The sequence below is a fragment of the Rosa rugosa genome, chromosome 2 (genome assembly GCF_958449725.1).
Source record: "Rosa rugosa chromosome 2, drRosRugo1.1, whole genome shotgun sequence".
In the NCBI taxonomy this organism is placed as follows: domain Eukaryota; kingdom Viridiplantae; phylum Streptophyta; class Magnoliopsida; order Rosales; family Rosaceae; genus Rosa; species Rosa rugosa.
Window position 1 is genome coordinate 61,670,322 of NC_084821.1, and position 13,603 is coordinate 61,683,924.

At 44.8% G+C, this 13,603-nt stretch overlaps 1 protein-coding gene across 1 annotated transcript; it reads left to right on the top strand.

Moving 5' to 3' along the window:
* The first annotated feature begins 721 nt into the window (after positions 1 to 721).
* LOC133729089 (monolignol oxidoreductase AtBBE-like 13) lies at positions 722 to 2,778 on the top strand. Its single transcript, XM_062156556.1, has one exon. It carries the CDS (start codon positions 910 to 912, stop codon positions 2,530 to 2,532), a length of 1,623 nt encoding a protein of 540 aa, XP_062012540.1. The 5' UTR covers positions 722 to 909; the 3' UTR covers positions 2,533 to 2,778.
* Positions 2,779 to 13,603: the final 10,825 nt, after the last annotated feature.

Consider the following 13,603-nt stretch of genomic DNA (forward strand, 5'->3'; position numbering starts at 1 on the left):
TAGTCTCAGTTACATTAACATTCTAATATGGAACACACGGCTTAAGTTCTTTGGAACTTGAGTTCTACGGCTGGATTGACCAGAACGATATAAACAAGTACACAATTCTGAGCTTCTGTCCAAAAAAATCTCTGTTTATGGAGAGAGTCAAACCCCAAACCCAAGTTAAAAAGAAAATGATCAGTTATTGGACCTAGTCTACACGGTGAAGAAATTATTGCTTAATGGAATCGTAACTAACTTATACTAAAGGTCAAAAGAAAAGTTACACATTTATTTAAAATTTTCAATCAAAGAAAATTCATGCTCAGTTCATAGATCATAATAAGGATGTTATAGGAGTTTTCAGTTTCAATTGCTTCAATACATCCAGTTTAAATTTTTGGTTAAAAGAAAGATGACAATAAGCTTACAACAAAGAAAGGCAGTGATAGTGCAAAAGAGACTAACCTACGAAATATTTTCTGTCTTCTCGATTTCCTCTGCAGCATTTGACCTTCTTCATTTCTAGATGTTTATTCATTGCCGTACAGAAACCCTTCATTTCATCTATCTTTAGTCCTCTTTACAAAACCTCAGGTTTAATAAAACCACAGATCAATAGCCTCGCCATATCTTTGCACCATATGGTCTAGGTTTCCCACCAGGTCTTTGCCCTACTGGTGGTGCAGTGAACTATATCAGTGATTCAGTGACGGCAGGGAAGACTACAAAGAAGATTTAGGGTTGAAGTCAATATTCCACAAAACACATTAAAATGGAGACCATTTACCCCATGTGATCCCAACACCACATGACATTTGCATGAGCTCATCAAGAGGACACTAATACAGCTTCATGCTTCTATAAAGAAACACAGAAACTAAGCTGATTCCTCAACAACACCCAAAGAGACTTAAACAAGGCAACATGATGCTCTCAAACTCTTCAGTTTTTTCCCTGTTTCTTCTTATTTTGTTATCATCTTCATCAGCAAAACCACCATCTTCAAAACAAAACAGTTTTATCCAATGCCTCTCATATCATTCTAAGGCTTCTATTCCATTCTCTAGTACCTTTTTCACTCCAAACAGTTCTGCATTCACTACCGTCCTAAATTCAACTGCACAAAACCTCAGGTGCTTGATCCCTTCAAAGCCAAAGCCAGAGTTCATTTTCACACCAACAGATGATTCCCAAGTTCAAAATGCTGTTATTTGTTCAAAACAGCTTGGAATACATATCAGGGTCCGAAGTGGAGGGCATGATTATGAAGGTCTCTCGTATGTTTCCCAAATTGAGACACCTTTCATTGTTGTAGACCTTGCCAAGCTTCGATCAGTTAATGTTAATATCCAAGCCAATAGTGCATGGATTCAAGCTGGAGCCACTATTGGTGAAGTTTACTACAGAATTGCAGAGAAAAGCAGAACCCACGGCTTCCCAGCTGGTCTTTGCACAAGTTTAGGGGTGGGCGGCCATATAACTGGAGGTGCATATGGTACTATGATGAGGAAATATGGCCTTGCAGCTGATAACGTTCTGGATGCCCGAATAGTTGATGTCAACGGCAGAATTCTTGACCGAAAGACCATGGGAGAAGACCTGTTTTGGGCAATCAGAGGTGGTGGAGGAGCAAGCTTTGGAATCATCCTGTGGTGGAAGATAAAGTTGGTTCCCGTTCCATCAACTGTGACGGTTTTTACAGTTTCCAAGACATTGGAACAGGGTGCCACAAAGCTCCTCCATAGATGGCAACAAGTAGCTGCTACTAAGCTCGACAAAGATCTCAACATTAGAGTTATGATACAACCAACAGTAGCTGACAGCAAAAGTGGCAAGAGAACTGTCACAACTCTTTACCAAGGTCAATTCCTTGGAGGTGTTAAAAGGCTCCTCAATGTTATGCAAACAGGGTTCCCCGAACTGAATTTGACAAGAAAAGATTGTACACAAACGAGTTGGCTCAAGTCTGTGATGTACATAGCAGGTTACGCAACTGGAACTCCGCCCCAGGTTTTGCTTCAAGGAAAACCCACATTCAAGAGCTACTTCAAAGCCAAATCAGACTTTGTCAAAGACCCGATTCCTGAAACTGGGCTTGAGGGGCTATGGAAAAGGTTGTTGGAAGAAACCGCTCCTCTGATTATTTGGAACCCATATGGGGGAGTGATGAGCAAAATTTCGGAGTCAGCATTACCCTTCCCACACAGAGAAGTTCTCTTCAAAATTCAGTACCTGACTACATGGCAAGCTGCAAATGAAAACGAGGCAAAGCACATAAATTGGATTAGGAAGCTCTACAACTACATGGCTCCTTATGTCACAAAGTCTCCAAGGCAAGCATATGTGAATTATAGGGATCTTGATTTGGGGATAAACAAGAAAAAGAACACTAGCATCACTGAAGCAAGTGCTTGGGGTAACAGGTATTTCAAGGGCAACTTTTACAGATTGATAAAGATTAAAACCAAAGTTGATCCTCATAACTTCTTCAGGCACGAACAGAGCATCCCGCCTCTTGGGCTCCAGGCAAGAAGAACCAGGAACTAGTTATGATGGTAATAGTAAGTCAGCTACGACTGTAGAGCCTTTTTTTTTCTTTGTTCTTTTTTGGTTTCCCTCCCTTTCCTTAAATAAAAATCTCTTTGCCAAGATAGCAAGAGTAGCCAAAACATGGGGTGAGTAGAGACTAACTACTCAGCAAACGGGAAGGGCTTAGCATCTACTTTTCAGCTAGTCTTGAAATTTTGTTCAGAAGTGTTATTTCAAGAGTAAACTTTTCCTAGTTTTGAGAAACCTCAAGGCCTTGATTGGTTTTCGGAGTGTGTGCTCTGTTACATAGATGTTTCGCCAAATTTATATGAATGGAAAATAATTCTCAAATAACTGAAGAAGGCTTGGTCTTAACATGCAACTGTATTGATGGGTTATTGTTTATTATAAGAGAAAACTTAGATACCAAATCACCATTTTTATGAACATTAGTTAAACATATTTAGCAGAATATTCAGCAAATTTTCTGTAATTTTGTGAATTCTAATAGTTTGTATTATTATATAATAAAGCTGAAGAAAGGGAAAATGAAAAGTAAAGAAACAACCACATCAGGCTTAAGTCAGCAAAAGAGTTCAATTCCAGTGCCCATTGGCCATTGCAGTTCAAACAGACAGATTCTAGTTCCTGAAATCTGAAATTAATCTAACCCTAAATTAGAAATTGAAAGAATTAACTTTGGGAGTGGAGGTGCAGGTGAATCAAATTGAGTTCATTTGCGATTGTAATTAGATGAAAAAGAAGCCAAGACTGAAGCTTTACCTAAACTGCAACCGAAGAAAGAAAGAAGAAGAGTCTCCACCTTCCGAATTTGCTACTCTCATTCATATGAACAACCCCAATTAGTAGAAAATAAGAATTCAATGTGTTTGGAATGCTTCAATAATATTTACCTCCAAAGAATAGGGTTTATAAAGTGATACAAGAGTAATCCTAATAGGAAACGATCTCCTACAATTATACATAGAGACGTAATCTATACGTACAAGCAAAGTAAATATTTACAGAATATTCTACATTCCCCCTCAAGTTGGTGCATAGATGTCAATCATGCTCAACTTGTCAATCTAGTTGTCAAACACTTTCCTTGACACTCCTTTCGTAAGAACATCTGCTAATTGATCTTCTGTATACACAAAAGGAAAACGAATAATTTTTCTGTCCAGATTTTCCTTAATGAAATGTCGATCTACTTCCACATGCTTAGTTCGGTCATGCTGAACAGGATTGCGAGCAATTTCAATAGCAGATGTGCTATCACAATGTAAGTCCATAGATTTCTTGAGTTTAAAACCCAAATCTTTCAACACATTACGAATCCACAACATCTCACACACTCCTTGTGCCATACCTTGAAACTCAGCTTCAGCACTTAACCTAGCAACAACCTTCTGTTTCTTGCTGTGCCAAGTCACCAGGTTTCCTCCAACAAACGTAAAATACCCAGATGTGGACCGTCTATCTGTTTTATCACCAGCCCAGTCTGCATCCATGTACCCCATAACTTCCAACTCACCCTTTTTTTCAAACAACAAACTTCTTCCAGGTGCCGTCTTAAGGTATCTCAAAATACGATACACTGCATCCATATGCTCTTCACTGGGTGTACATACCTCCAACAATATGGAGTATTTGCTATCTCACCAAGCATAATTAACACCCTCTTTGGGACATCCACAAGACATGGCAAGGCCCAACCGAGACATGCATCGTGTAGCCCTATGTTCAAGCTACGCTACGGTATCCGGAAATCGCAAATCCGCCACCGGGAAGCCACCTTCCCGCCCTTGCAAAGTTGCCTCCACAAACTAGGCATTTCCACACTAGAATAGTTTCTACACTAGAATAGTTGTTACTTGTCCCACATCGAAAACAATGTAAAGGAGATGGCTTCCTTGACTTATAAAAGGAACTCTCCTCCCACTTAAACACCATTCATTCCAACCACAACCATCCCCATTACATCTTTTGTAATCTCGTTGGGCCGCAAGGCTCGACACATTAGTACAACATTCAAGTGGACGTAGTCTCCCGCTCATGCGGAGGTGAACCACTATACATCTCGTGTCAACTCTCTCTCTCTCTCTCTATCTCTCTTACTTATAGTTAACTAGAGTCCCCACGGATACTAACGTTAACATTTGGCGCCGTCTGTGGGAAGCCGGCACACAAAGGCTTCGTCACCTACCACGAGCTTTGGCCGATCAACGCTCGTTCAACATCAAATCGGGCTTGGTCAACGCCCGGCGGGGTTGGTCAACGCCCGTAGGAAAAGTCAACGCTGGACTCAAAAAAAAAAAAAAAAAAAAAGGGGTGGCGGCAAAATTTGCTCTGGACACCCAGAAAGCTTCTCTGGGCACCCATCCAGTTCTTAAATTTCCCGCCAGACAATTGCTCCGCCAGCTCTCCTTCTTCGCTGCATCCTCCGCTCCGCCAGTCACGCACCCAGCCCCTGCAGCTCCGCTAGCTTACCCCTGCTAGTCTCCCTCTGCAGCTCTGCATATCTGCATATCACCGCCGGACATGGCTTCTTCCGCCCAATTCACCGCCGGCAAGGCTCCACCGCCACACTTCTTCAGCGGCCCTTCTCCCTGGCAGCTACTTCCTGACCAAACCACCTCCGCCAGCTCCAGGCTCCGCCGAGCTCGGATCCTCCGCCAAGATCGGATCCTCCGCCAGCTCCAGGCTCCGCCGAGCTCGGATCCTCCGCCGAGATCGGATCCTTCGCCAGCTCCGAGTTCCGCCGCACTCCGTCAGCGACAGAGCCCATTCCCCGCTGCACTCAGGCCTGCTGCGAATACCCGCTGAGCTCCGGGTTCCGCCCACCTCGACGTTCCTCCCACCTGCGCTACCTCCGCTGGCATCACCTCAAGTCCGGCGACGCTCCGCGGCGACTCCGGTCATGGTAGCATCACCTTCGCCCTTCTACATCCAGCAGCGCCGCCGAACCTTGAGCCTGCAGCTCCACCTCCACCAATCTTCATAAGCGGAACACCACCGCTAGCTATGCCCAGCGGCGGAAACCCTGAAGGTTTGCCGCCGGACTTCATCCCCCGCTGGAAATCACCGGCGGCACACCACCGCCCACTGGACAAGATTCCCCCGCTGCGCTTCACCTTCGCTATGCCAGCAGCCATGGCCAGCGGATCCGTTCCGCCCGACTTCGCCACTCTTGAGCACCAGCGGCAAACCTCCGCCCACCAAGACTCCGCCGAGCAAAGGCAACTCCGCTTGGCCTCTCCGCTAGCTCGCTACAATCCTCCGCTAGCTCGTTCTGAATATATGGTTGGCGTTGACCTGGTCAACGCTTCCTGTTGACTTTGGTCAACGCTGACTGTTGACTTTGGTCAGCACCGAACCTTGAGCTCTTTTCTTCAATCATTCCACCTCCATTACGAGTTGCTGCATGCTTGAAAACACCGCATCCGCCAGATAAGTCGCATTTTCTTATCTCTTACGCCCTTGCCATTTGAGCTATACATGACTATACATCTCTATGACACTTAAGCATGCCTACAACATGTTATTAGCAGCTTTCCTACAAGTTCATGCTACACACATACATGCTTCAATTTCACTTTCATGTGACATTCATCTAGAACCTTGTGACACTTATAGCTCAATTAAACATGCTCGGATAAATGCTTGCGAAACGGTTATGACTCGCTTAGGTATCAAAGCATGGCCGCGACTCGCTTGGGCTACGCCCCGCACGCTCATACAGCGCCTACACCTAACTTGCTCGAACACCTAACTCGCTACACTTATCCAACATGTTTTAGTTGCGCTCTCGGTTCACAATGCTTCTTACATGTGGTCTAGCCTCCGAGCACTACACTTGTTCACATTTTCTTACATGTGGTCTAGCCTCCGGGCTCCACGAGTCTATGGTTGTGCACCTCCGATGTAACTACATATACGATTTTTTTGGTCTTTTGTGATGCAGGATAGCGAGTCCCTTCTTGCTTGCGGAGCTCGGGGACTTGTAGGGGTCGTGCGCCTCTCGGATGTTACTTATGCTTGATGACTTCATGATTTGAACTCCCCAACCAAGAAGCTCCTCTTACTTGGGGACTTCGGGGACTTGTACATACCTCCAACAATATGGAGTATTTGCTATCTCACCAAGCATAATTAACACCCTCTTTGGGACATCCATAAGACATGGCAAGGCCCAACCGAGACATGCATCGTGTAGCCCTATGTTCAAGCTACGCTACGGTATCCGGAAATCGCAAATCCGCCACTGGGAAGCCACCTTCCCGCCCTTGCAAAGTTGCCTCCACAAACTAGGCATTTCCACACTAGAATAGTTTCTACACTAGAATAGTTGTTACTTGTCCCACATCGAAAACAATGTAAAGGAGATGGCTTCCTTGACTTATAAAAGGAACTCTCCTCCCACTTAAACACCATTCATTCCAACCACAACCATCCCCATTACATCTTTTGTAATCTCGTTGGGCCGCAAGGCTCGACACATTAGTACAACATTCAAGTGGACGTAGTCTCCCGCTCATGCGGAGGTGAACCACTATACATCTCGTGTCAACTCTCTCTCTCTCTCTCTATCTCTCTAGCTTACTTATAGTTAACTAGAGTCCCCACGGATTCTAACATTAACACAGGGACAATGCATAAACTGACTAACCACACTCACATCATAAGCAATATCAGGCCTACGATGGGAAAGATAAATAAGCCTCCCTACTAGACGTTGGTACATTCCTTTATCGGTTAGAACTTGATCCAGATAGATGGTAAGGTTGTAGTTCATCTCGATCGGTGTCTCAATAGGATTGTAGTCAAGCATCCCTATCTCAGCTAACAAGTCAAGTACATACTTACGTTGGGACAACGAAATCCCCTTCTTAGACCTTGCAACTTCAATTCCAAGAAAGTACTTTAATTGCCTAAGATCCTTCATCTCGAACCCCTTAGAAAGATACTTCTGTAGAGCCTCCATCTCTTTTAAGTCATCCCCTGTGACAATCATATCATCAACATATACTATCAGAGCGGTAATCTTACCCTGACTACGCTTGATGAACAAAGTGTGATCCGAGTTGCTTTGTCTATATCCAAACGTCCTCATGGACTTGGAGAACCTCCCAAACCAAGCTCTCGGAGACTGCTTCAAACCATAAAGAGACTTCTTCAACTTACAAACCTTGCCAGTATCATAAGGCAAATTTTTGACTCCTGGCGGCATGTCCATATACACTTCTTCCTCCAAGTTACCATTGAGAAAAGCATTCTTCACATCAAACTGACGTAGAGGCCAATCTTTAGTTGTTGCGAGTGAAATCAAGATTCGAACAGTATTGATATTTGCTACAGGGGCAAACGTCTCTTCATAATCAATTCCATAGCGCTGAGTGTAACCTTTGGCTACTAATCTAGCTTTGTACTTGTCAATGCTCCCATCAGCTTTAAGATTTACTGTAAACACCCATTGGCATCCAACAGTCCTCTTTCGAGCAGGAATAGTCACAATATCCCAAGTCGAGTTTTTCTACAAAGCCTCTAGTTCTTCATTCATTGCTTGAGTCCACTTAGAATATGCCAAAGCATTGTGTATACTACTAGGAATAGATACAGTGGATAATTGATCAACAACAAGTGCATGTGGAAAAGGCATGCCCTCTCAAAACCCTAGCGCTGCCTCCCGTAGGCTGCTTCCAGGGAGGTCTTCGGCAGCTTCAGTTCAAGGTTCCTCTCAACGATTTTTCCTTGCGGCGGATCGGTTCCATTTTCGGTGCAAGCAAGGTTCTAAAAAACGCTAGGCGCTAGTCGGGCGGTGACCCGAGGACTAGCGCCTAGGGGCCTAGGCGGGGACTAGGCAGTTTTAATTATTTAGTTTTTTAATTATTTTTATGACATATAATTATATAAATAAAAATATTTAAAATCTGAAAATTAATTATAAATAGTTTAAATAATCAAAATAGAGAATAGATCGAAAGAATTTAACAATAAATCATAATATTAGCCTAAATAAATTCTAATTATATTCTTTCAAAAAAAAAAAAAAAGTGGCTTTGTTATATGACTTGATTCAATGAATAAACCACATGTATGTCAAATTGTGAGTAAAAGTTTGTTTGGTTTAGCAAACGTGTCAACTTGAAATAGCCTTTGCTGGGTTCTAATTGCTAAACCAATCTCTTTGGATTTTCTCTTCCTTCGCCCCATTACACCAGAAGACAGAGCCTCATTCTCTCTTTCCCACGGCGACCCCATACACCATTTTCAATTCCCACCACTCCATTCCCATTGCAATACGACCTGATCTTCAACCACTTAACTCAATCTTCGCTGGACCACCACCCTCGCCGTCGCGTCACTCACGCTAGCAAATCCGACCTCGATAATAACTTATCCAGGTCAGAGTTCGAATTGCTAGAAAAGCCTAACTCTGAGTCGGGCTTCGAGAACTGACTAGACCAAAAGCTAAGTGATTATCCAATAGAGACATCCAAAAGAAGATATTACAAGTAAATATACGGCGAAGATTCAGAGGAGGAGGAAAAGCGGTGGGAGGAGAGAGGTTGGTGGAGTTGAAGTCGTAGGTGGTGGAGAGAGAAGTTGTTATGATTTGAGTCAGTCCGCCTAGCGCGCAGCCCGCCCAAACCGTCTAGGCGCCCGCCCAGACCAGCTGAGCGCCCGTCCAACTGTAAAACGATTTCCCTTGTCGCCTAGCACTTAATCGGGGCGGTCAATGGACGACTAGCGCCTAGGCTCCGCCTAGGCGGGCGCCCAGACCGTTTTTTAGAACACTGGGTGCAAGGATTGGTGGGTTGCGGTTTGTGTAGCAGCGATCCTCTTCATTCTCCGGCCGGGACGCAAACGACTTCGTGATCATAATCTGAGGAGGAGATCTAGGTTTTGGTACGGATCAGGGCATCATTCCTTTAGGGTTTGGCAAGTCTTCGATGGTGGGACAAGGCTATTGGTGGCTGTGTTGCAGAGCAGTGGAAGAGTCCTGCTTCGGTGGATAGCTCTGAGGCGTTTGATGCCGAAGCTGCTGGTGTGGTCAACGATGGTGGTCTAGATGCATGTGGCGCCGGAGTTGCTTGGATTTTGTGTTGATTTGCTGGTAGCGCTGGCTTGGCTATTCATAGTCGCTTTTTTGGCTGCTCGGAATCTCTGGTTTGGCTGTTTGGAGGTAGTTGGTATGGTGGCTGTACTATGTAAGGATGACCACTGCATTCGACGACAGCCGACTCCTGCAACGGGACTCTGGGATGCTGCTGTGCCCAACTCAGCCCATATGTTGGGTTTAACTTCTCCTATGAGTTGGATTTGGGATCCAGGAGACATTGTGGTTGAATTTCTGCTCAATTTTCAAGAGGCTTGCCCTAAAGAAAAGGGCAAAAGGAAACTCTAGTTTCCTGCTTTTGTGACTAGCATTTGAGTTAGAGTCTGGTGCTATGTAAGTTAGCTTCTCTAGTCATACACCAATTGAGATATCTAGGCGATTAGGGTTGCTATAGCAAGAACTTAGATAGTTTAGATTTTGTTTCATTTGGCTAGGCACATAAATATAAATGTGCGTATTCTACAATGAGGGTCACTTGTCATTTGTTTGGTGGTTTGTGCCATCTAGTACGGTTGGTATGAAACAACATGTGATGTATGTGCCTTCTGGCCATGGATAAATTAATGAAGTTATCTATTTCTAAAAAAACAACAACAAGTGCATGTGACCCAGACAACCTATGGTTAGACATGTAATTAGCTATAGGATACTTAGCTTTGGTTTTGATGTCTGGTTCATATTGTTTCTTAGGAATACCCTTGGTAGCCCTCTGTGATTTCCTAGGTTCAATATTACCTACCCCAGATGATTTGTTCAAAATTAAAGGTACCTGAAAAGGAACACTCGTAGCGGATTCTTCAGTTGACGATGTAGATAAGGGGGAAGAACACTGATAGATGAGGGCTCTGAATTATATTTTGTTCATTGGGTGCATCACCGCCGGGCTGGTCAATGAGTAATTCGTTGGTTTGTGATGTTCCATGTATTTCAGGATGCATTAATTCATCATTGTCACCCTCAAGGTGTGTATCAGTCTCCTGGCGCATAGGGTCTTGCGGAAGAGATAGAGGCAATCTGAGCCCTGACAAGTCAAGGCCACTTTCAAGGTTACTTTGGCGTGCTCCATCTGTCTTCTTTGACAAACAATCAATTTGACTTGCAGCATCATTGTCACGTTGTCGGCTGAAGCCACATGGCCGGCAGGAGCCAAGCCGTTGGCTAGTGGTGTCATGTTCATCTGAGGGCCCCACGGGTTTACCAATTTGTCCACATTCATGTTCATCTGAGGGCCCCACGTTTTCTCCAATTTTTCCACTCATTTGTCCATCAATTTGTCCACCGATTTGGCCATCTCCCATCAGCCCACCATCCTTATAACCTGCGGTCCCCACGGGTCCACTTCCATCTTCTTTATCTCCCATCAGTCCACCTTCTTTTCCTCTATCCTTTTTTCCGTTATCAACGTTATCAACTGATATTGGAGAGTCCCCAACTCCTAATTTTGACTCCAAAGCTTCTAATTCTTCGAATTCTTCACATGCAAATAAATCCCGAGGAGTTCCTTCACAATCTCTCTCCCCCTGAAGGGAAGACTCTTAAACTCCCCCTGAATAATAAGGCTCAGATTCGCGAAACGCAACATCAAGAAAAACATACATAGTGCCAGTAAGAGAATCATAACACCCTTTTGGAATTCCGCATAACCAACAAATATACACTTACGGGCACGAGGATCAAGCTTGTTGTGTTGAGGCTTGGGAATATGAACATAAGCTACACATCCAAACACGTGAGGTTCAAGGTTTGGCAGCGACGGAAGTGACAGAAGTTTCTGATGAGGATTTTGAAATTCAATGACCCGAGATGGAGTACGATTAATGAGGTAGGCGACGGACTTCACAGCTTCCCCCCAATATTCACGTGGTACATGCATGCCAAACAAAGAGGCACAGACAACTTCAAGTAACTGTCGATTCTTCCATTCTGCCAATCCAATCTGTTGAGGAGTTGGAAGTCTGATGTTGAATTCCATGAGATTGCATAAACTCCTGCATAGGGCCATGTTAATGTCTAAAGTTCAGCGGAAGCTAAACCTTGGTTAACGCTAGTCCGGTGGCCAGACCGCTACTTGCGATATGATCGATACTCCCGCTACCTGTCAAGTAAAATACAAAGGGCGTCAAAAGGAGACCGCGTTGGGCGGTCTTCTCTTCTCCGAGGCCTAAGTTAGTCAATGTATTTATGTTGACAATGTAACAGTAGGTAAGTAGTAAATGCGTAATTAATGAGGAGAGAGGAGTGAACCTTTTATAGGTGGGGAAGAGGCTGACCTCTTCCTTGTTTTCGATGTAGGACTGATATGCTTTAGTTCCCAACTTCTGGAGCTTCTGATGCTATCTTGGCGCGGCGCGTGGCGGCCCGTCAGCGGTGATCTGGGGTTGAGCCGGGGCTTAAGCGGTAGCCCGCTTGGCTGTGCTTCTGTAGGTCACACCGTTGGTGGTAGTTGGTACCGCTGGCGGTAGCATGAGCGTGGCTCATTCTAGCTAATTATGCTTGGCAAATGCTCATGTAAGTACAAGTCCCCCAAGTCCCCAGTCAAGGAGGGCAATCTTGGTTGGGGAGTTGCCTAGCAGGTTGAAGCGTTACTTCTGCTAGACTTGCAAGAGCATAATTAGCGTCAGTGTGTTGTCAACCATGGACTTACTGAGCAAACGCTTTATATCCTCTCGCTTGTAAGAAGAAAAGGGAGAAGTTTCGTTAGCGGTGTTGCGCTTAGCGGAGACTCTCACTTGCAAGAAGAAAAGGGAGAAGTTCTGCTAGCGGTCTTGCTCTTAGCGGAGACTCTCGCTTGCAAGAAGAAAATGGAGAAATTCCGCTAGCGGTGTTGTGCTTAGCGGAGACTCTCGTTTGCAAGAAGAAAATGGAGAAGTTCCGCTAGCGGTGTTGCGCTTAGCGGAGACTCGCTTGACGGTTGATATACCTGCTTTGTGGACGGTTACTTCGGATAGACGCTTCGTCTGACGGTGCCCGACACATGGCCATCCTGTATTGGGTTAGCGTGTGGGATAACGTCTCCTCAGCACGCCCGCATCCTCGCCATTAATGCGAGTAATTATGGATTTTGTAACCGAGGCGACGCCTCGGTTAATCCGGAGAGTAAGTGTGATCGTGGGGCACGTGTATGACTATTGTGCGATGTCGTTTTGCAGCGGACGGCCTAGATTGGTTTGATGTTGACATAAAAGAGAGGGAAACTGAGTGGTTCAACAGTTTGCACCTTGAACTAGTATCGTCGTCTTCAAGCTTCGCTCTGAGATCCGAGAGGAAGGTTCTGCGATTTGTGTGAAGTTATCGATCTTTGGAGGAAAGAGACCTCCTGAAGTGAAGACGAACATCATCAAGCGCACCAGAGTTCCCATATTTACAGGTTGGTGATCTGAACCTTGTTCATGTTTCATTGTTTCTGTCAGTTTCTGCTTTTGCAATTTGAAGTGATCTCTGTCATTCCCCGGTGTGTTTTGAGGGTCTAGCTAGGATGACTTTTGGGGATGGGTTTAGGTGTTTGATAGAGAGTTGAGGTTTATGGAGTTTCTAGATGGTTGAATCTGGGTTTTGGATGTATATGCGTTGTGTTCTTGTTTTGGCACTTTCTGGATTTTCTGGGTATGGTTGTTCTTGGTGTTCTTGGCTAAAATCTAACATAGGGATGGTTTAGATCTTTCTTGCAATTGACTGGTTTGGGTTTTAGGGTTTGTGATGGCTAGCGTCGTAGAGATCTCGAACAGTGAGGATTCCGGGTCTGACGCGTCATTCAGTGTGGCGGATAGGATATTTATTGACTCGTTGCGTCCGTTTGCCCATGCAGGAACCTCACTATCCGATCCGCTAGATATCGAGCCGCTACAGACCATACCCTGGGAAGTGGCCATGGGTCGTGCCGGGCTTCCAGAGAGTTCTATGGCAGGGGAGGATGCTGCCTCCCGCAATAGGCGTGAAGAGCGGTTAGCGAACAATAACGCCGCTAGT

What these genes read in the sequence shown, in the direction of transcription:
- LOC133729089 (XM_062156556.1), top strand. Translation starts at nt 910, where the DNA reads ATGATGCTCTCAAACTCTTCAGTTTTTTCCCTGTTTCTTCTTATTTTG.